At 56.6% G+C, this 21,952-nt stretch overlaps 1 protein-coding gene across 1 annotated transcript in view; it reads left to right on the top strand.

The window, feature by feature from the left end:
* Positions 1-3,147, top strand: part of LOC128897203 (lipase maturation factor 1-like) — a 75,008-nt gene extending 71,861 nt beyond the window's left edge. Inside the window, exon 4 of the mRNA XM_054161298.1 lies at positions 2,921-3,147. Coding sequence (XP_054017273.1) covers positions 2,921-2,931 — 11 coding nt within the window. The 3' untranslated portion in view covers positions 2,932-3,147. The remainder of the gene's footprint in view (positions 1-2,920) is intronic.
* Positions 3,148-21,952: the final 18,805 nt, after the last annotated feature.

Here is a 21,952-nt window from a genome sequence, read left to right as displayed (position 1 = left end):
TAACTGCCTTTGGTGACTCACTGCAGGGAAGAGTTTGCATTTCCAAGCCTGGTGTTTTTCTGTCACAGGCTCGTTTTAATTATCCCTGCTGAATAGTAGAGCTTGATAAGAGGCTGGGCAAGGCAGGAGGGAAGGTCATCAAGATAGCTCTGTCCTGTTTTAATATTGCAGCATTCTTGCACAGAGCCTTTCTCAGTGTCCATCCTGCCTCTGACAGGGCTGTGGCACATCCTGGGAGATGCTATCAACACATCCTGTAACGTTAGAAAAGCTTCCAGGGGCAGAGCCAGGCTGGGGATGAGTCGGGAGGGGGTGATGAAGCTGGGGCTGTTGACAGCCAGTCTGTCTTGTCCCTGCCTGCCCTGCTCCAGCCCTTGTGGAGTGACAGGCTCTGACTGACTCACTGGGGAGGAAAACCAGAGAGCAGCCACAGGTGCCCACCACCCTGCTTCCCCACCCCACCGGGCACTCTGCATCCATTGTGCTTTGCTCTCTGCTTTGCTTTGGGTTGATCAGGTCCAGCCCCTAACCCAGCACTGCCAGGTCACCACTAAACCATGGCCCTCAGGACTGCATCTCCACACCTTTAAAACCCCTTCAGGGATGGGGACTCCAGCACTGCCCTGGGCAGCCTGGGCCAAGCCTTGGCAACCCTTTGGGGAAAGAAATTGTTCCTCATGTCCAGCCTAAACTTCCTCTGATGCAGCTTCAGGCCATTTCCTCTTGTCCTATGCTTCTTCCTTGGAAGAAGAGACCAACCCCAGGTGGCTCCAACCTCCTTTCAGGAGGGAGTTGTAGAGAGGCAGAAGGTCTCCTCTCAGCTTCCTCTTTTCCATGCTGAGCAATCCCAGTTCCCTCAGCTGCTTCTCACCTGCCTTGTTCTCCAGGAGTGGTCACCAGCTTGGTTGTCCTTCTCTGGGCCTGCTTGAGCTCAGCAGTGTGCCTGGGAACTGCTCCAATCCGTGTTGTAAGCAGCCCTGGTGAAGGCTGTGGGGCTCACTCCTTTCCTCTGCCCAAGCCCAGAGCCATCCAAGCAGCCCTGGTGCCAGGCTCAGCCCAAGCACGGTGCCTGCTGCCCATTAGCTCTCCTGTCCCAGGACCTTGGACCTACCTTTGTGGATCCTTGGTGGCTTAGGAGAAGTCCACAGTGGGTTAAGCCCAAGGTCCAAGCAATGCCTCGTGTTGTCTGGGGGTTTGTGAGGTCTGGACAGGTTTTTAGGGTGTTTTTTCCTTCAGCCCCAAGCCTGCTCAACTTTGTTTCATGCTGGAAGTGGAGAGCTTTATTTTTTTTATTATTCTATATTTTATTGGTTTTTAAATGTTCCTTTTTAACCTTTTCATTATCTGTTTTTTTAGTTTTGTATTGTTTTACAAATCTTTTTGCAATGCTACCTTTTCAGCAGTTTGGGTGAAGCCCCTCGGGCAGGATGTGCCATAATCCTGGGGTCTCCTCCTCCCCTGAGCTCCCAGATGTTGGCACTGGACGGTGCCTGCCTTCCCCCAGCCCTGTCCTGCTGCAAGGAAGGTTGGGATGAGCCTGCTGGGGGCTCAGGGATCCTCCCTGCCTTTTCCTACCGAGGAAGGCAGGGACGCGCTCCGGAGGGGCAATGTCAGAGGCAGGTGAATAGCCCCTAATTGTACGCAGATGATGGAGCCGGCTCAGCCTTTTGACTAGCGAAGCCTTCCTCGGTTCGGGATATTGCGATCCTAATCGGGCTGCTTGCGCCGCACATCAAAGCCGCAGCCGCATGGCTCGGGGCTGGCGCAGCTTGCTCGCAGGCTCATCCCTGCCCAGGTGTCTTTCCTGCTGTGGACGACTGATTCCTTCCTGCTCCTCATCTCTGAGGCGAAGAAATCTAATCCCAATATCGCTGCCAGCCCCGGAGTGGAGCCGCTGGTTTGGAAACGTCGCCCTGAAAGAGCAACCCGCGGCAGCCTTCGGCTACCTGCTGGTTTCGCTGCCAGCCTCTCCCCTGAGGTGGAGCAGACCTGTCATTAGGGCATTCATCTGGGGGGAGATCTGTCAGCTTCCTTCCCCTTCTCCTCTTTTGTTTCTCTAATTACTTTGATTGCATCTCTGTAGCCAGCCGAAGGGCTGGGGAGGCAGTGGGGTCCTCACCCCAGCCTGTCCCTGGTTCCTGTTCTCTGTAGGCTTTGGGAGAGGGAGGCAGTTGGGTTTGGATTTCAAAGTGGCAGCTGCTGCTGTCCTGAGGTCTGCAGGGAACTTCTCAGCCTGCTGTACAGAAATACCCCGGTGGCAGAGTCTGATTTTCAGGCTTTTCCTGCTGCTGCTTGGTGCTCTGCAGCTCCCTACCAGCGGTGCTGGTAGCCCATACTGGGGGCACTGAGCTGCAAAGCCCAGAGTGAGGTAAAGCCTCTTCCAGCACACTTTAAGGGCTGGGGCACATCCCACAAGGAGTTTGTGTCCAGTTTTCAGTAAACACAAGGAAGAAATTCATTCCAGTGAGGCTGGGGAGACACTGGAGCAGGTTGCCCAAGGGGGCTGTGGATGTCCCTTCCCTGGAGGTGTTCAGGGCCAGGCTGGATGAGGCCTTGAGAGCCTGGGCTGGTGGCAGGCATCCCTGCCCATGGCTGGGGGTTGGAGCTGGATGAGCTTTAAACTCCCTTCCAACCCAACCCATTCTATGAGTCCACAGATTCTGTGTCCAGCCTTCAGCAGCCAGGCAGTGGAAGGAGTCCTGGGGGGGTTGTGCTATGCTCCCTCAGGGGCAATGACTGCAGCTGGGGTACAGATGTGCTGTGGGTCTCTCTTGGGGTCATTCCAGCCTCTGCAATCCCTTGCTGTGACAGATTCTCCCTGTGGTTTACCCAGAGTGTTTGGCATCTGGGGAAGAGACCTTGACATAAAATATTTGTGACAGGTTTTCTTGTCTCTTTTGTTTGTTTTTGTCCCCCCCAGGGGCTGATTAAAATCCGAGGGGACCCTTGCTGGAGAGAGTTAACTTGCATGGATTATCACTACGAGGTGAGTGATCTGCACTTCCAAACTCATTTCTCTTGTCTGCTTTACCTTGCTAGAAGAGTTTTGCCTCCTGCCAGGCAGCTCTCCCTGCTTTCTTCCTTTAGCATGGCCCCTCTGTCCCTGGCAGCACAGCCAGTGTCCAAGGGCCAGCTTGGTGATGCTGTTTTTCCCACACCACACTTCCAAAAGCCAAATTTCTCTCCTCCCTTCCCCATCACAGCCTGATTCAGGAGCAAACCTGAGCCCCACTGAGGAAAATCCCTCTGTAAATTCAGTCTGGAGCAGAAACTGAGGTGCTGGAGCAGGTCCAGAGAAGGGCAGTGATGCTGAGGGAGGGTCTAGGGCACAAATCTTGAGGAGGAGCTGGGGTTGCTCAGCCTGGAGAAGAGGAGGCTGAGGGGAGACCTTGTGGCTTTCTGTGGCTCCCTGAAAGGAGGTTGGAGCCAGGTGGGAGTTGGTCTCTTCTAACAAGCAACAAATAACAGCATAACAGGAAATGGTTTCAGGTTGCACCAGGGGAGGTTTAGATTGGGCATGAGGAACCATTTCTGTACTGAAGAAGTGGTCAGGGCCTGGCACAGGCTGCCCAGGGCAGTGGTGCAGTCACCATCCCTGCAGATGTTCCAGAAGCCTGTGGCCATGGTACCTCAGGGCACGGTTGCTGGGCATGGTGGCATTGGGCTGATGGTTGGGACTTGACCTCAGAGGTATTGTCTAGAGCACAGGAGGTTCCACCTGAGCTTAAGGGGAAAATTCTTTACTTTGAGGCTGCTGGAGGCCTGTCCCAGGCTGCCCAGAGAGGTTGTGCAGTCTCCTGCTCTGGAGAGCTTCCAGCCCCAGCTGGGTGTTGTGCCCCTGGGCAAGCTGCTGTGGGTGCCCTGCTTTGGCAGGGGCTTGGACTGGCTGGCCCCCAGAGGTCCTGTCCAGCCCCAGCCCTGCTGGGATTACTTTTGATGGGCCAGGCCTGCTGAGCTGTGGGAGCAGGGCTGCTCCTGCAGCACTGCACCAGGAGAGCTGCTTTTGGGTGCTGGGGACCACATTACCACTCCTGTCCCAGGACTGGGATTCCTCTTCCCCAGCCAGGAAGAAAAGCCATCAATTTCCCAGGTGCTGACACCTTCAGCTTTCGCTCCTGTGAGGCAGTTAACTGCTGGCACGTTTTGAGGTGGAATGTTGCAGCTCCTGAGAGCTGCATCTTGCCTTTTTAGCTTTAGTGCTCCCCTTTTTTGTTGCTCTTAATGGGATTTCCCCCTCTGAATGGGAGCCTGACCTTGTAGGAAGGGCTGCTGCTGGGTGAGCTCTTGTTGGGCCATCGATGTCCTCCTTTGTTCCGAGTAAAACTCTGGCTGCAGAGAGCCTTCAGCGCTGTCATCCCTAATCCAAGCACAAAGGCGACCGCAGGAAATTGTCTTTCGTTTTGGCCCGGGCCTGGGAGGGCTCAGCACCAAGTGCTGCCAGGAGCCAGGCTGAGGAAACCCAGCTCAAAGGCAGCCCCCCGGCAGCCCCCCAGCGGCTCTGCTGCTGACCTCAGCCCACAACAGTCAGCCTGCATAATCCCAGCTCTTTCAAATCAAACCCAGGATCAGTTCTGCAGCCCAGAAGGCTAATGAAGACCATTCCAGTTGTATCCATAATGTGGGATCCTCAGCCTGGGCAAATCGGTTTGGAGCAGGGGCAGGGGGGGTGCACATCACGTTATCAATATCAATTATTTCAATCCACACAAAAGAAGCTTCAATAAAAGGGGGGAAAAAAATGAAAGAGGCCAAACTTTGTCTAGCAGACAAAGGACTGCAGTTCACCTGCTGACTTCAACCAGCCAGAGGGAGGAAGAAGAGAGTGAAGCTGGGAGATACCTCCAGGAGGGAAGGAGGGAGCTGGGAATCTGCTGGTAATTAGGATGATCAGAGTGGGTATTGGACCAGCTCCTAGCTGGACTGGGGCCAAGCAGAGTCTGCTGTGATGTATGTTGGCCACCCCAGCTCTCCTGTTCCAGCCCTGAGCTGCAGTCCAAAATCTACACGGGCTGCTCTGCCAAGAGAGTTGCTGCAGACACATGGCCTCCATCTCCTGCGTGGTGAGCACCTCCTGCTCTATTTATTTGTAGTAGAGGCAGCAGCAGCTCTGCTGGTGGAAAATAACGTTTCCACTTTTGTCAGGAGCCCTGTCTGGAGCACTCAGATGTTGTTATGGCTTGGCTAATTAAACAGAGCAGAGGGGTTTGTTTCCCTTCCTTTCTAATGCGCAGGGTCTTAGTCCCAGCCTGTACGGAGATCCTGCGCCTCAACTGAGGAGCCTCTGTTCTTAGGGGCTGTGTGAGCTGGAGAGGGGAATGGCAGAACTCATGGTTTGCACAGAGAGGGTATTTTCCAACCAGCTTAACTCTGCCCTGATCCCTGAGGGAGTAGATGGGCTCCATTAAGTGTGGAAGAGCGAGGCAGATGCTGATGGAGATGGGGAGGCTTTGCCACACCGCCCTCCGCAGCCTGGCACATGGAAACTATCCGGGGGCTGGGGCGAGGGGTGGGGGTAGGACCACTCAGTGGATTAATCATGGCTCTGGGTGCCAGGAGTCCCAGACTCTAATCCCAGCTTGGCAGGACACCACAAACAGGGAGTTTAACCAACTCCTGCATCAGTTTCTGTGCCAACATGGCCAGAGGCCCCAGGGGAGGTTTGCACCAGGGGGGTGGTGTGTGTGTGTGCAGGTTGGGGCTCCTCATGCCCGCGGTGGCCAGGGGCAGCGGTGCCCACATTAGCATGAGAAAGTGGAGCTCTCTGAGTGGTGACTGGCAGGGGAAGTCTTGAGGTCTGGCATGTGCTGGGTTTGCCATCATTTCCCTGCTGGCTGTGGTCAGAGCACTCCTTTCCCCTGTTAGAAGTCCCAGTAGAAGGTTTTGGGGGTTTTTTGCTCGGTGGAACCTGTTTGTGATGCAGTTAATGTGGAGAGAAGCTGCTTCTGGGCTGGAGGTCTGTTTGTCATCAGGGTTCTGAGGCATGGCTCTGCTGTGTACACAATGGTTTGCAAATCTGCCTGTGGTGGTTTGCAGAGTGGAGCTGGAGCTCTGCCTCCAGCGGGGCGCGTGGCACAAACCCCACAGCCTCCAGCGGCGTCCCAGGCTCCCTCCTTGTGTGAACCCTGCCTGGCCCTGCCCCCTCCACAGCTCCTGCTTCATCTGCAGAGGGTGGCAGCTCCCTGCATAGCCAGGCTGCCCTGAGCACCAGGGCAAAAGTCTGCTGGGGAAGGTTTCCTGCCCCCCAAGGCCTTATTTGGAGCAGGATGTTGCCCAGGCATGGGCTGCAGGAGCTTCCTCAGCACTGCTGGTGGGTGCCAGCTCTGTGAGCCATGGGGGAGCAGCAGTTCCTCCCCCAGGGGCCTCTTAGCACTGCCTCCTGTACCTTGCCCAAGCTTTGCTGGTTCTGGGTGTGCTGCTTACCTGGCATGAGCACAGTGTCTTAATGGGCTCCACATGGAGAAAATCCTCTCCTGCAAGACTCAGGTCTTTGACTCTCCTCCCCAAGCCTGCAGCTCTCTGTCCCCTACCCTGCAGGGCACCTTGTGAGCAGATGCCTTGGCCTGGGGCAGCTCTGAGTACAGATAAGTAATTCAGTGGAGCTGTGAGCTTGGCTGCTGCTGGTGGTCTTGGCAGAGCAGTTGAGCAGATACCTTAATGGTTTGGAGATGGGAAAAGTCCTACGTGGTCACATCCAGAGTGTCTCCCTCTGTGCCACTGCAGAAGTCATAGACATAGGATGGCTTGGGTTGGAAGGGACCTTCAGGATCATCTAGTTCCAGCCTCCCCTGCCATGGCTGCTCAAAGCCTCCTCACCTTAAACACTTCCAGGGTTGAGGAGTCCACAGCTTCTGTTCCAGTGTCTCACTGGAGGATCTCTCCCCACCCTCACAGTAAAGAACTTCTTCCTAGTGCCCAAGCTAAATCTCTCCTGCTCTGGTTTCAAACCGTTCCCTCTCTTCCTATCACCACAGGCCCTGACCAAAAGTTCCCTCTCCAGCTCTCCTGTAGCCCCCTTCAGGTACTGGCAGGCTGCTGTGAGGAGGTCTCCCTGGAGCCTTCTCTTCTCTGGGCTGAACAGCCCCAGCTCTCAGCCTGTCCTTGTAGGGGAGGTGCTCCAGCCCTGAGGGCTGCCATCCAGTGCTGCATTTTAATCATGACTGCCAAAGTATTGTTGCTTTTTAATTACAGACAGAGATCTTGTAAAATTCAGCCACCAACTGGTAGGAACAGCTGCTGAGGCAGCTGCTGCAGGAGAGTGTGAGGGGGAGAGTGCTGCTGGGCGTCCTCCTCCTCTGCCAGCTTTGCACCCAAGCTGCTCAGGAGCTGCTGAGCACATCCAGAGCCCCTCCTGTCCTGATGGCTGCCCTCAGTGTTGGGTGATGCTCAGCAGAGGTGTGGGCCCTGCCATGGACCGTGCCAGAGGCTGGTGGCCTTTCTGCTCGGTGCTGAACACCTTCCATTTATGTTTTTAATTGTAAGGTAATTTCTTGAAGTGGTGTTGTGGAGGGAGTGCTTTGAGCAGCTCTGTGAGGAGCAGAGGCTGAGAGCCCTGGGGCTGAGAGCCTGCAGCAGAGCAGCCCCAGAGGGCAGCTGAGCAATGCTCAGCAAGAGATAAAGGCTGGGGGCAGACTCTGCTCAGTGGTGCCCAGGGACAGCACAAGGGGCAAGGGGCACAAACTGGAATCCAGGAACCCATCTGAGAGGAGAGAGAAAGTTCTTTGGTGTGAGGCTGCTGGAGGCCTGGAGCAGGCTGCCCAGAGAGGTTGTGGAGTCTCCTCTGGAGAGCTTCCAACCCATTGTGCCCCTGGGCAAGCTGCTGGGGGTGCCCTGCTGGAGCAGGGCTTGGACTGGGTGATCCCCAGAGGTCCCTTCCAGCTCCCACCGTGCTGGGGTTCTGTGAGAGCCTTTTCTCCAAGGGCTTCTCAGGGGGTTGCATCCTTTGCTGCAGAAAGCCAGGCTGAGGCAGGCTCACTACTGACACACAGATGATGCAGCTGGATAAAGGGAAAGGAGAACAAAAACTGCTTCCAAAGCAACAAAAATCTTGTCAGGGTTGGAAGTAAGACTCAAGATTTGCTTCCCTGCTGCGGACTCGTCCGTGGGTGCTCCGGGGGGGGTTTGGTTGCCACAAAGCAGGGAAGCCTGAAGGGCTTTGCTGAAGCAGCCCTCAGTGAATCCCCAAGGCCCATTGGAGCTCTGAACCTGTCAGTGCAGCTGGGCACAGCTTTGTTCTTCACACAAGGCTCTGCACAGCCACAAAGGTCACTTCTGATCCCTACAAATTGTCACTAATTATTCTGTAACTGCTCTCCTTAAATAGAGGCTGTCAATCAGGGCTCCAGCTCCTGGCCTGCAGCAGCTCTCCTGCTCCTGGAGAAGCTCTGAGGAGCACAATGTCTTTTGTAGCTAATTAGGGGCTTGCTGACTGATAGCTGTGCTGATAAGGGTGAGAAGGAAGCTCCAACTGCTCTTTAACTGCCTCTTGATGTCTTGTCTTCCTTCTCTTTGCTGGATGAGACCTTGTTAGAGTTTTCATCTACCTTTTCCAACCTGTGGTGAAAGAAGAAGTAAAGGACAGGCAGGAATTCGGTGTGATAAGCCAGCACATGTCCTGCTGTCACAGTCCCTGGTGGCTCAGGATGGGCTGATTCCAACAGTTTTCACTGCTGGAAGCAGAAGTGTTCCAAATGTCAGCCATTGGCACAGGCTGCCCAGAGGGGTGGTGGAGTCACCATCACAGGAGGCGGTCAGGGCAAGCGTGGCCACGGCTTGGTTTAATGGCCATGGTGGTGTTGGGTTGGTGGCTGGACTGGATGATCTCAGAGGTCTGTGATCCTATGAAGTGTGTAAGGGTGCAGATCCTTACAGGCACAGCCCTCAGCTTCAGGGTGCTGGAGCCCTGGGGCAGCTGCCCAGAGAGGTGGTGGAGTCTCCTCTGCAGGCGTTCCAAACCCACCTGGATGTGTTCCTGGGTGACCTTCTCTAGGTGGAGCTGCACAGGGCTTGGTCTCAGTGACCTTCAGAGGTCTCTTCCAAGCCCAGCCATTCTGATTCTCCCCTCCCTGCACATCTTGCCACAGAGGAGCCAAAGCCCACAGCCGAGGAATCCTCTGCAAGGAGACACCGAGGTCCTGCCTGCCCCTTCGGACGCAGGCTGCTTGCACCTCCTGCTGGGAAAGCAAACTCCTGGAGCTGAGGTGGCTGCTGCCAAAGGGAAGAGCAGGGTTGTGGTCAGCTCTTTCTGTGGGTTTGGTTTCTTATGCTTTGCCCCATGTGGTTGTGGAGAAATGACCTTCCCAGGGGCATGGCTGGCAGAGCAGTTTGCTGCTGCTCAGGGGGAGTTTGGGGCTGGGGCTTAGCTGCTTGCATCTGCTCTCTGGTGATTTGCATGATGTCAGTGCTGGTGCTGGAAGAAGGGCCAACTCCTGCCCTTGCCTGGCACCAACTAAGGAACAAGATCCATCCTAAGGTAAGGGCATGAAGCAAGGGTACTGGCAGATAAGTGTCAGCACGACATCAAGAGCTGCTCGTGGTGTGTCTGGAGTCTGTATCAGGCTGCTGCAGGAAGGTCTCCACGTGAGGCAGGCTTCAGATGAATCCCAGGTGCTTGGCATGGGAGGCTGGAGAGCTTTGACTGCAATTTGCCAGAGAGGTTTGGTATTCCCAACTTTGAGCTCAGTAATCCCAGAGTTCCAGCATGGGGAACCAAGCTGGGGAAGGGTCTGGAGCACAGGGCTGGGGAGGAGCAGCTGAGGGAGCTGGGGGTGCTCAGCCTGGAGAAAAGGAGGCTGAGAGGAGACCACCTGGCTCTCTACAGCTCCCTGCAAGGAGACTGGAGCCAGGTGGGGGTTGGTCTCTTCTCCCAAGGAACAAGGGATAGGACAGGGGGAAATGGCCTCGAGTTGCAGCAGGGCAGCTTTAGGTTGGACAGTAGAAGAAACTTCTTCACTGGAAGGGTTCTCCAACAGTGGCCCAGGCTGCCCAGGGCAGTGGTGGAGTCCCCATCCCTGGAGGGGTGTTGAAGCCATAGAGATGTGGTGCTGAGGGCCATGGTTTAGAACCAGACTTGGCAGAGTTAGGGAATGGTTGGTCTGGATGATCTGAAAGGGCTTTTCCCACTGCAAAGCTGCTGTGGCTCCTCAGTGAAGCCCAAGAGCTGCTCCTTGTGTTCCTCCACCCCAACTGTGCACAGCCAGGCACTCACCACTGACCTGAGCAACCTCTGCTGCTCTCCCTGTGCTGGCACCAGGCAGGTGAGTGCCACCTGCCACTTGGCTCACCCACCACTGCCCCCAGCTTTCCCCTCCTTCCCAGCAGCATTAGATCAGCATGAAACTAGGCAAAGCTTGGTGGAAATGCTTCCCCCCAGGGAACTGTCTCTGGGGAGCCCTTTGGGGGCTTTGGAGCAGAGGAGGCAGTGATCCCTCCCCAGCAGCAGTGTCAGTCAGGGGCTGGCAGTGCCTTGGGAAGGTGCCAGGAGGGTTTTCAGCAGTAACACAATTCCTCTTCCTGGATTCTTTTCTGTTTTTCTTAAGGATTTGTTTTAAGCCTGGTGAAAGCTTCCTGTACAACGATTGGATTTCATCTCTTCCTTGCACTCTCCCACTGCTTCACACTCCCTTGCAGACCACCCAGGACCCCCAGCGCTCGGCCTCGCTGTGCTGCCCTTTCCCCTTCCTTTCCCCTCCACCCACCTGGGTTTTCTTTCCATCCTCATCAAGTTAATTCTTACAGCCCACTTCAGCAGCTCTCCCTCCAGGCTCTCTCTACCTGCCTTTTGTCCTGGCCACTGGAGAAGGTGCCCACCAGGAATGATGCTGCCTGCTCTCCCCTCTGCCTGCCTGGGGCTGTGGGGAAGAAGCTGCTGCTCCTGAAGCGTTCAGGAGCCAGGAGGTTTGTCAGCTTTAGAGATCACAGAGGCAATGCTCCCAGCACTGCCTGCATTGTGGGTTTATGAGCTGCTCAGTGGTGTGTCTTCAGGAATCTACAGAGAGAAGTAGGTGACAAATTTCAGTGCTCTGTGGAAGAGAGAAAGGAGAGGGGATGATGGGAGAAGAAAAGGTAAGAGCTTTGCAGCCTTTCCAGGTAGCAGATCTTGGGGCCAGTTCTTGGCTTGCTGGGTCAAGAGAGTCAGGGAACTGCTGGAGAGAGGCCAGGGGAGGCTACAAAGCTGCTGAGGGGCCTGGAGCAGCTCTAGGAGGAGCAGAGGCTGAGAGCCCTGGGGCTGAGAGCCTGCAGCAGAGCAGCCCCAGAGGGCAGCTGAGCAGTGCTCAGCAAGAGAGAAAGGCTGGGGGGCAAGGGGCTGGGGCCAGGCTCTGCTGAGTGGTGCCCAGGGACAGCACAAGGGGCAGGGGACACAAAGTGGAACCCAGGAGGTTCCACCTGAGCAGGAGGAGAAACTTCTTTGGTGTGAGGCTGCTGGAGGCCTGGAGCAGGCTGCCCAGAGAGGCTGTGGAGTCTGGAGTGATTCCACCCCCCTTGGCCATTGTGCCCCTGGGCAAGCTGCTGTGGGTGCCCTGCTGGAGCAGGGGCCTTGGAGTGGGTGATCCCCAGAGGTCCCTCCCAGCCAGCAGCATGCTGGGCTCCTGGGAGCACAGCAGCAGCTCTGTGCATGAAGGAGTTAACAGGAGGGCTCTGGGGCGCTGCGCTCGCGGTCGTGTGCGCCAGGCTGACCTTTCATCTCGGAGCATAAATCACTTTCCAGTCCTATTATTTGTAAAATCCTACAGGCTTGCAAATGCACAAAAGAAGCCTTTGTCTCTTATTAATTTAATTTATAGGTTAAAGTTTCAAATCAGTGGCAAGCAAGAGCTGATTTACTCTGCACTTCAGGAATGGCTGCTCTGGAGAGCCCAGCGCTTGCTGGGGCCTGCTCCAGCCTGTGAGGTGCAATTAGCAGCTCCTGTGATGATCTCTAATGTAATGCACTTGGCTTATCTTGCTTGGTGTGAGGGGAGAGCTCGGTGGGGATTAGCTCCTTCAGCCCTAGAAACATCACAGATCAGTGGAACCACTGCTCTCTGTCTCCTGTTGGCAGGGTGGCAAGAGGAAGGTTTCCAAGCAGCTGGAGTTGCCCTTTTGTGTGCAGAGTCAGTGAGTGGCTGGGGTTGGAAGGCATCTCCAAAGGCTTCTCCTCCTGCTCTTCAGATGGAGCCTCCTGGGTGCCACTTTGTGCCCCTTGTGCTGTCCCTGGGCACCACTGAGCAGAGCCTGGCCCCAGCCTCTTGCCCCCCAGCCTTTATCTCTTGCTGAGCATTGCTCAGCTCCCCTCTGGGGCTGCTCTGCTGCAGGCTCTCAGTCCCAGGGCTCTCAGCCTCTGCTCCTCCCAGAGCTGCTCCAGGCCCTTCAGCAGCTCTGTAGCCTCCCCTGGCCTCTCTCCAGCAGTTCCCTGCCTCTCTTGCACTGGGGAGCCCAGAGCTGGATCCAGTGCTCCAGCTGTGGCCTCCCTAGGGCAGAGCAGAGGGGAGGACTGGGATGCAGGACCCTGGTTTCCATTCCCAGGAGTGTTCCCAGCTGCATTTCAGCCCTGTGGGGTTTCTGGGTGAGCAAATTTGTAGCCAGTTTTCCTAATCTGTCTCCTAAGACCTGCAGACAAAGGACTGAGATTTTTCATGCCCTTGCTGTCAAGCCACATTCCAGAGCCAAGGTCTGGGCTGCTCCAGGTGCTCCCTGGGAGCTCTCAGCTCTTGACCAGCCTGCATGGAGGTGCAGGGGCTGTGACTTGCCCCCCTTGCAAGCCTGCTGGAAATACTTGTATGAAGAGATGTCAGCCCTCTGAGTCAGGCTCCTGAATTCCTGACTCTTATCTGTGTTTTCCAAGGCTCATGTTCTTCCTCTTCCCTTTCAGCCTGGCCATCCCCATGCCTGAAAGGGGGTTGATTGCTTTAGCATTTGTCAGGGCTGGACTGGATCCTGTCCAGTCAGACTGGGGCAATATTGAGTTTCCAACTGTTGTGTTGGATCCACTGGGGTGTAACAGAAGCTGGGCAGGCTCTGCAGCCAGTGCAGGGCTTGAAGCAGCCCAGCTCAAGGTGGGTGCCTGCCTTTCCCCACAGCCAAGGGCTGTGTCAGGGCTTCCCAGCAGCTGCTCAGCTTGGAGGACAAGCAGGGAGGAGGTTTCTGTTCTCTTCTCAGTGCCTTCTTCAAGGCACCTGCTAGCACCTGGGGTCCTGCTGTTGGCTCTTCACCTAGGCTCAGCACTCCAAGCCCTTGGCTGCCTTGGTGAGTTGGGACCAGCAGCCCTTCTTTACCCATGGCTTCCCTTAGCAGTAGAGATAAGGAAGATACTCTTTGTGCTGAGGGTGGTGAGGCACTGGCACAAGCCCAGAGAGGTGGCAGATGGCCCAGCCCTGGCACCATCCCAGCTCAGGTTGGTTGGGGCTCTGAGCAGCCTGCTGCAGCTGTCCCTGCTGGCTGCAGGTCTGGATGACCTTTAGTGGTCTCTTCCAACCCAGGCTGGCACTGCAGGACTCTGATTGCTGCTTCATCTTCTGGGTGCCAGGCTGTCCCCCCTGGAGCCATGGGGAGCTGGTAGCCAGCAGCTGCTGGAGCTGAGCAGATTCTGCTCTGCAAACAATGCTCTCTCAGAGCCTTCCTTGACCTGCAGGCTGGGAGCTGGCTTTAATCCCCTCTTGTCTGCCTGCCCCTGGGAAGATGCAGGTTTGCTGGGAGCTCAAGAGCCTTGCAGCAGTTTTCCCCTTGTTGGGGAAAATTCCCTGCCTGCTCCTTGAGGAGCAGAATCAGGGTCCCAGGCAGGGGGTGGCCCAGAGTCTGCATGGAATTAGCTGGGGTTGGGAAGTCCTTAAGGCAGTTGTTGCAATTAACAGCTTGCAGCCCACCATGGCCATCTGCTGAACAGAGCAGGGTCACCCAGAGCAGGTCACACAGGAGCACATCCTGTGGAATGAGACTCCACAGCCTCTCTGGCAGCCTGCTTCAGGCTCTGCCACCCTCACAGGGCAAACTTTCCCCTTCTGCTCCCCTGGCACCTCCTCTGCTCCAGCTTGCCCCCAGTGTCCCTGGTGCTGTCCTTGGCCATCCCTGAGCAGAGCCTGGCTCCAGCCCTGCACATCTTCATCCCCAGCCATGAGGGCAGCCCTCAGGCTCCTCTGCTCCAAGCCCCATCTCCCTCAGCCTGGCCTCAGAAGAAGATGTTCCAGCTCAAAGAGTATTTCCAGCAGCCACAGGAGAAGCCCCATGGGCAGGAAGCAAGGAGCAGATCCCCAGCTCTCTAACCAGAGCTGCTGCCTCCCTTTGTCCTTGCTCACTGGCTCTGTTGGCAGACAGAGCTGAGGGACACTTCCCAGCCTGCTCCTCCCTTTGAGCATTGAACCTGAACTGTCTTGAGTGCACAAGGGATTGACAGGAGCCACCAGGAGCCAAGGGAAAGGGCAGGGACCTCTTCTCTCTGCCAGCAGAAGTGAGAGGATGGTGCAGCAGGTAGTCATCCAAGGGAGGTGTGCTCCAGGCTGGTCAGACTTGTCTGTCCTGGTTGAGCTCTGAGTTTATCACAGAGGGACCAGCTGGCTTCTGTAGCTTGTTGAGCTTGAAGGCTTCTCTCCCAAGTCCTGCACCCCTGCTCCTGAGTGCTGACCTGGGGTCAAAGCTTCCCTCCAGCAGTTCTTGTGCTGACCTTGCTTCTGCCAGAGGATGCTTGGGAGTCACAGAATCATAAAGCCACAGGGTCAGTAGGGCTGCAAAAGACCTTCAAGATCAAGTCCCATCCTTACCCCAGCACTGCCAGGGCACCACCAAACCATGGCCCTCAGCACCACATCGCCACAGCTCTGAAACCCCTCCAGGGATGGGGACTCCACCACCTCCCTGGGCAGCACATCCCAAGGGCCAATCTCTCTTGCTGGGAAGAATCTCTTCCTACCATTCAGCCTGAACCTCCCCTGGCACAGCTTGAGGCTGTGTCCTCTTGTTCTGGTGCTGGTTGCCTGGGAGAAGAGACCAACCCCCACCTGGCTACAGCCTCCCTTCAGGCAGGCTGCTCCTTTTGTCAGACACTTGCAGAGACCAAGTTTCCAAGGGGTGAGCCTTTAATCCTGGCAGGCACTGCTCTGCATTTCACCATGGTCTGGGCTGGTGCTGTCCCTGAGAGCTTCCTTGAGGAGCAGCCCCAGAAACAGAGCTTTCAGAGCAGTTGCAGGCCATTAACACCCTCTGCTGCTGCTGAGGCTTTGGTGCTTGCTGTTTGTGTGCCCTTTTCATCTGGCTGCTCCTGCTGGACACTTTCCTAGCCCAGAGCAGAGCTGCTGCCCCTGGCTGCCCCTGGCTGCCCCTGGCAGCTTGCCCTGCCAAGCCTGCAGCAGCCTTGCACATGAGCTGCCTGTGGCAGCAGCAGAGGAGGGCTGGGTGGCAGACTCAGGGGCCTGGGAGGGCCAGTGGTGGTTAGCAGACGTGCCTGGGTTGCTGCTGACACGCCGGAGCCTTGCACTCTGCTGGGTTTAGAGCAGCCCTGGGGAGAGGGACTTGAAGAGCTGGCCAGGAGCTGGCTCCCAGCCTGTGCTGGGCTGATCCCCAGCAGTGTGGGCAGGGAGGGGATTGTGCCCCTCTGCTGAGCACCCCCTGCAGTGCTGGGGCAGCTCTGGAGCCCTCAGCACAGACAGGGACCTGTTGGAGCAGGGCCAGAGGAGGCTGCAGCAGAGCTGGAAGCCCTCTGCTGGGAGGCCAGGCTGGGAGAGTTGAGGTTCCAGAGGTTGTTCAGCCTGGAGAAAGCTCCAGGGAGGCCTTCTGGTGGCCTTGCAGTGCTTAAAGCTGGGGACAGCTTTTTCTCAGGGCCTTGTGGCAGGACAAGGGGTGGTGATTTGTACTGACAGAGAGAGATTCAGACTGGAGAAAAGGAAGAGTTTTTTACCCTGTGGGTGGAGAGAGCCTGGCCCAGGGTGCCCAGGGAGGAGGGAGCTGCCCCATCCCTGGCACCAGCTCAGCTTGTCTGGGCTCTGAGCAGCCTGCTCTAGCTGGGGGTGTGACCTCTGAAGGGTCCCTTCCCACCCAGCCCCATCTGGGATGAGCAGCACACAAGAGGCTTTGGTGCCTCCCCCCCTTTTCCACTTGGGAAGTACAAAACCCTTCCTGCAAGTGGCATTCAGCTGCTTGGGTGCCTTGGAGGATTTCATCCATGGCTTTGTCCTGTTGAGTATCTTTGTATCCTCAGCCCAGATGAATCACTGGGGCTTACTCTTCTTCCTAGAGTAACCCAGCATGGGGGGCTCAGGAGTGGCACCCTGCAAGGCTGGAAGGGCAGAAGCTGAAGCTCAGGAGCAGATATTCATCTCGCTTCTTGCCTCTCTGTGTTGTCTGCCAAGGATGAGTCCAGGATTCGCTTTCTGGGCTTTGCCTTAAGCTTGGCATCAGCTCCTCAGAGGTTTGCTAGAGACCTTTCAGCCTCTCTGCCTCTTTGGGCAGCAGTGCAGGCTTCCAGAAGGCTTCCTGCTCCTTCCAGGGTGGGATGGCTTTAATTTGCCAGTTCAGATGTTCCTGACTTCTCCTGGACTTCTAATGTTTCCTCTGCTAGGAAATCCTATCTGTCACCTAACCAGGAGCTGTTTGGGCTGGGGGTTTGTAGGAGAGCACTCAGGAATGACTCTTTCTCCAGCACCTCAGTTCACTTTACACAGTACACTGAAGAAATCCTTCCCTTTGGGTTAGGCCAGGTTACATCCCTCTCCTCCTTGGAAGAACAAAGGGCTGTCTGTTGTGGGGGGCACAGGGAGAAGCTGGGAAGTGGTGCTGCAGGCAGCCAGGATGAGGGGTGGGAGTCTGAGATGTGTTTGATGCTCAGGGGGGTGAGGAGCAGTGAGAGCACTGCAGTAAAACAGGACTCAGACACCCCCTGGAGCAGTGGAGATGTGGCAATAACCAGGCTGGTTTGAGCTCAGGGGGTTGGCTGTGCTGCTGTTCCCTCCTGGGACCCTGTGGTAGCTCTCTGGTTTGGGGAGGTTGGAGCCTGTGGTCCTGGGAGGGGGCAGTGGGGTCAGGAGGGTCAGGGCTGCCTTTGGGCTGTGTCGGTGCCTGCCAGCAGCTCAGCCTGGGTTCCTGCACCTCCTGCTCCGTGGAGGCTGAGGCTGTCTCCAGGAGTGCCACCTAGTGCCTCCCCTTCACACTCCCCTCCCCTCCTGGGGGCAGGGGAGGCTTCCACTGCCTTGTTGGGTTGTGCCAAACCCAGGGCTTGTGCCAAGAGTTTTGTTCCAAGTTTCTTGTTGGCTGCTTGGCTTGAGCTTGTGGAGGGAGCATGGGCTGCAAGGTGGAAATCTCCTGGCAGAGGTTTCTGTGCATGCTGTAGGGGGAGGCTGTGGTGCTGGCCTCTGTGCTTGGCAGGGGCAGGCTCTGCAGGGGCTGCACCACTCCTGTGTGCAGGCAAACAGGCCCCTGGCTTCTGGCTGCCTTGTGGGGGCTGGGCACAAGGGGTGGCTGCACCTTCCCCAGGAGCTCTCAGGGTAGCTCCCAGACTCAGGAGTGACTTTGTTAGAGGCAGTCTGTGTCCTGCTGGCTGTTAAACCGTGGCCATGCCCTCTGCTAGCAGCTGTGGCTGGTCCTTGGGCTCCCTGGCAGGCTGCTCCGTGGAGTTCCCCCCGTGGGCTGAGTGCTGAGGGGGAAACTCTTGGCTTGAAAGGTTTCTTTCCAGTCTGCTGGCTCAAAGAATGGCCTTTGTTCCCTGGAACTCCAGTGGGGCAGTTTCTGGGGCAGGACAGTGCCCTGGGCTATCTGGTAGGAGGCTTGAGGTGGGTGGAAGAATGACCACATTATTCCCACTGGCCATGTGGTGCAGAGCACCCACGGAGGGGCTGCTGTTAGGGGGGGCTGCCAGGTTTCCCCTCCTTTGCAGGGGGAGGAGGAGCCAGCCACTGGGCTTTGTCCCAGAGGGCTTTGGGGTGACCCCCAAAGGTTATCAAGATTCTATAGCCTCTGCCTTTGGTGGGTTTGGCTCTGCTGTGAGGGTCCCCAGCTGCCCATGGGCACATCCTGAGGCAGCTCTGAGTTGTGTCACGCTTTGCCAGCCTGTGCCAGGGCTGTGTTGGTGGAGCCTGAATCTGCCCTTCTGGTGGTGGAGCAGCAGCAGCTTGCTTGTTTTGTTCCTTTAAAGCAGCACAGCACTGCTGACTCCTCTGCTGGTGTGGGGTTGGTTTGGTTGGGTTTTGTTTGCATGTTCCTGTTCTGCCCTGCAGTGCTGCACATCTCCTGCCCCACTGCAGGCAGCCAAGTCCCACCTGCAAGTGAAGCACACCATCTGCTTCTTGGTGCTGGAAGCAAGTCCCCTGCTGCTGCTTTCCTTGAGGGGGTGTGTGGGCAGCCAGCTGGGGCAGTGGTGATCCAGAGGAGCACACAGCAAGGTGGGCACTGGAAGGCAGCTCTGGAGGTCATCCAGTCCAGCGCCGGAGCAGGGGCACCGCAGCAGCTTGCCAGGACAGCCCGCTGCATCCATGCCCGCCTGCCAGGGGAAGCTGTTCCACAGCCAGTGCTCTTGTGACAAAATGCTGCCACTCCTGTGATGCTTGAGGCTGTGCCTGTAAGGAAGGGCCACTCTGGCTAAGTGTCTGTAAATACATTGCATTCTAAATGAATGTCATTGGTTGATAGGTGGCAGTGAGGCCTTCAGTCCCAGGGGCAGCTGGAACTTGGGGCAGTTTCACTTCCTTCGCTCCCCCTTTAGCTGCCTGCTTCTGGCCAAACAACAGATGAGCATTAAGAAGCTACTAACCCTACTGTACTTAGGCCTCCTCTGCCTTGCTAACTCCCCTTGTTCTCTTTCTAACCCTCTTTGGGGAAGCAGGGAGGTGTGGGGGTGCAGGGGGAAGCCCCCTTTGCTAGGGGCTCCTGTTCCTGCTTCGTTTCTTTGCTGTATGTTTTGTGGACTCTGTGTACAGAAACTCCCTGATCAGTGCTCTGTAAATACAGCATCCCCTTGGCTCCACCGCCTGAGTTGGCTGTGGCTATTTCTGCTCAGTGGGGGAGGGAGAGCTGGGCCCTTCCTTTCAACCCACCACATGTGAGGAAAGGGAGGTCAGAGCAGCGTGGAGCTTGCCCTCAGCAGCAGCCATCCCTGCTCTTCCATTTTGGTTTAAGAGATGGAATTCTCCTGTGGAGCCAGACCCCAGCGGGGTGGGACTGTAGTGTCCTCTGGGGATCACCCACTCCAACCCCCCTGCTCCAGCAGGCACCCCCAGCAGCTTGCCCGGGGGCACAGTGCCCAGGGGGGGTTGGAAGCTCTCCACAGCCTCTCTGGGCAGCCTGCTCCAGGCCTCCGGCAGCCTCACGCCAAAAGGTTTCTCCTCCTGCTCAGGTGGAACCTCCTGGGTGCCAGCTTGTGCCTGCTGCCCCTTATCCTGTGGCTGGGCACCTCTGACCAGAGTCTGGCCTCATCCTCACGGCCTCCACCCTTTAGGTATTTAGCTGCAGGACCCTCAGGAGGCAGGGGGAAGGCTTTGCCCCGGGAGCCCGGGCGGCGTGCGGCGCCGGCAGGGCAGCCCTTGTGAAGCCCTCGGAGGTGTCACGCCTCTTAGCTGCTGCTTGTTTATTAGGGGGGGGAAAGGAGAGAAAAAGAGGAGAGAAGGCTACAAATAAAGCAGTGTCACAAGATCCTGCTTGTAATTGAGGGTCCTAAATGAATTAGCTATGGTGAATGTTCTGCATGGCTTTCTCTCTCCCCCGAAGAAGGACCTCTTTGTGCATCAGGGCCGCAGGCTGCTGGGGCAGGATCCACACATGAAATACCTGAGGGCATCACGGGGCCTTCGCCTCCCTCTCATCTTTTCACACTTCTCTTCCCCTTTCCCTGCCTGTCCTTTCAAATTCTTCAGCTGGGAGGCTTTCCTGATGTCTCTTTTCAGAGCCTCTCCCTCTTCAGCTCCCTCACACTTCCCTTCACGCCTCTAAGCCCCACGGCGGCGTTCCCTCCATTGTGTGATGCTGCCAGCAGAGCTGGTGCCCTGCAACTCCAGAGCTCTGCTGGATGCAGCTGATGCTTTTCCATGCTCTGAGGCTGCTCCTCTCACTCCTTTGGTTTGACTACTGGGAATGTCACCCTTCGTGCTGCCCGTGCCCCTCTGTGTGCTGCTTCACCTGGGGCCTGCTGGGTCCTCTTTAGATTTGCTTTGTCCTGGAGTCATTCAGCTTGGCAAAGGTTGCAAAGATCACCCAGCCCAACCACCCCCACAGCACCACCATGGCCACTCAGCCTGCCCCACAGTTCCGGTGGCTGCAGGTTCTTTGGACACCTCCAGGGCTGGGGACTCCACCACCTCCCCGAGCAAGCTCCATCCATTTTTTGTGAGAGTTGATCCTGGTTTGCTCCTCATCTCTTGGCTGAACTTTGCCTTGTGCCTGTGGCTTGCAGCCTGAGCTTTGGCTTGTGAGGGAGTTGGCAGGAGCCTCTCCCCACCCCCCCACATCCCCCATTTCACAGAGTGGTTGGGGTTGGAAAAGACCGCTGGAGATCACCCAGTCCAACCCCCTGCCAGGGCAGGGGCACCCAGGGCAGGTCACACAGGGACACATCCAGCTGGGTTTGGAATGCCTGCAGAGATGGAGACTCAGCAGCTCTCTGGGCAGCCTGCCCCAGGCTCTGCCACCCTTCAGTTACAGAGGTTCCTCCTCATCTTTGGAGGGAACTCCTGCTGCTGCACTTTGTGCCCCTTGCCCTGTCACTGGGCACCACTGAGCAAAGCCTGGTCCCATCCTGCTGACCCCCACCCTGCAAGTATTGATCAGATCCTTCCTCAGTCTGCTCTCCAGACTAGACAGAGGGGGACCTGCAGCTGGGGAGTGGAATGTGCCCATCAGCCCCCTAATAAATCAGGATGAGAAGTGTGTCAGGGCAAGTAATCCAGCAGCTGTTCCACCAAGCTGTCACTGATTGCTCCCAGACAAGAATTAGTCCAACACAGCAAATCTGGGGACCTGCTGTGGGCACAGCCATGCTGCTGCAGGTTGTCCCTGAGCTCCATGCAGCTCCTGTAAGCCCTGCAGCTGAGCATCCTCCCCTGGCAGTCCTCTTCCTGACGGCTCTGTGCTCTCTGAGAGCTCCGGGAGCCGCTCCAGCTGCGGCTCTCTGCTGTGGCTAACCTTAGGGAGAGGTAAATCCAGGGAAAGCCCAGTTCCCTCCCAGGGCAGCCTGGGAACCTGCCTGCAATCTGTTCCAGTTGTGAACTTACAATCTGTCCTCACCCTGCTGCCCTTTCAGTGCTTTGGGGGCTGCTTAAGCTCAGCCCGGGCATAATCCCCCGGCCCCGCTCGGTGCCGTTGTGGTGCTGCAGGCAGAGCAGGCTAATGAAACTCCACAGCCACTTGTGTGCCCAGGGGTTTGGGATGGCAGTCACTGGAATAATTCATGGTGTAGCCCAGCCCAGCCTGGCCTGAACACTGGAGACATATTTCATGGAGGCAGTAATGAGCCTGAGTTTCAGGTGGGCGTCCTCTGCCCTCCACAACAGGGCTGCCGCTCTGTTTGCTCAAGGAAATGAAAGCCAGCACTGAGCATGCTGGGGGGGGTTATTTGGGGGGGGGGGTGGGGGGGGGGTGTTTAGAGAGAAACTCAAGGAAGAAAAAAAAGAGAAGGGGGGGGGGGAACCCCTTCCCCCCCTCCCAAGAGCCTCCTGGGCAGAGGAGTTTGGTGCATGATTGATTTTTAGGGGCTGGATTGGGTTTTATTTCTTGTTCCTTGTGACCATGTCTCAAATCATCCATCCCAAGCCATGAGGGAGACATTTCTGTCCCAGTATGTTCTCCCAGTTTTAATTGTGGGAGCTGGATGTGTGCAAGCATGTTTCTGGAGGTAATTGGCTGAGGGTCACTGCCTGCCCCGAGATCTAGGGGCACACTAATCAGAGAATAATTTCAGCCCGGGTTGAAGCTGCCAATAAAAGCTGTAAAAGTTAATTTTATAGGAGCTGGTACCAAGCAGCAGTGAGTGGTGCTGGAGTGAGGGTTTATTTGCTTTGTCCAGTGA

Source organism: Dryobates pubescens, chromosome 4, assembly GCF_014839835.1.
Source record: "Dryobates pubescens isolate bDryPub1 chromosome 4, bDryPub1.pri, whole genome shotgun sequence".
In the NCBI taxonomy this organism is placed as follows: Eukaryota; Metazoa; Chordata; class Aves; order Piciformes; family Picidae; genus Dryobates; species Dryobates pubescens.
This window is presented reverse-complemented; position numbering and strand designations above follow the sequence as displayed.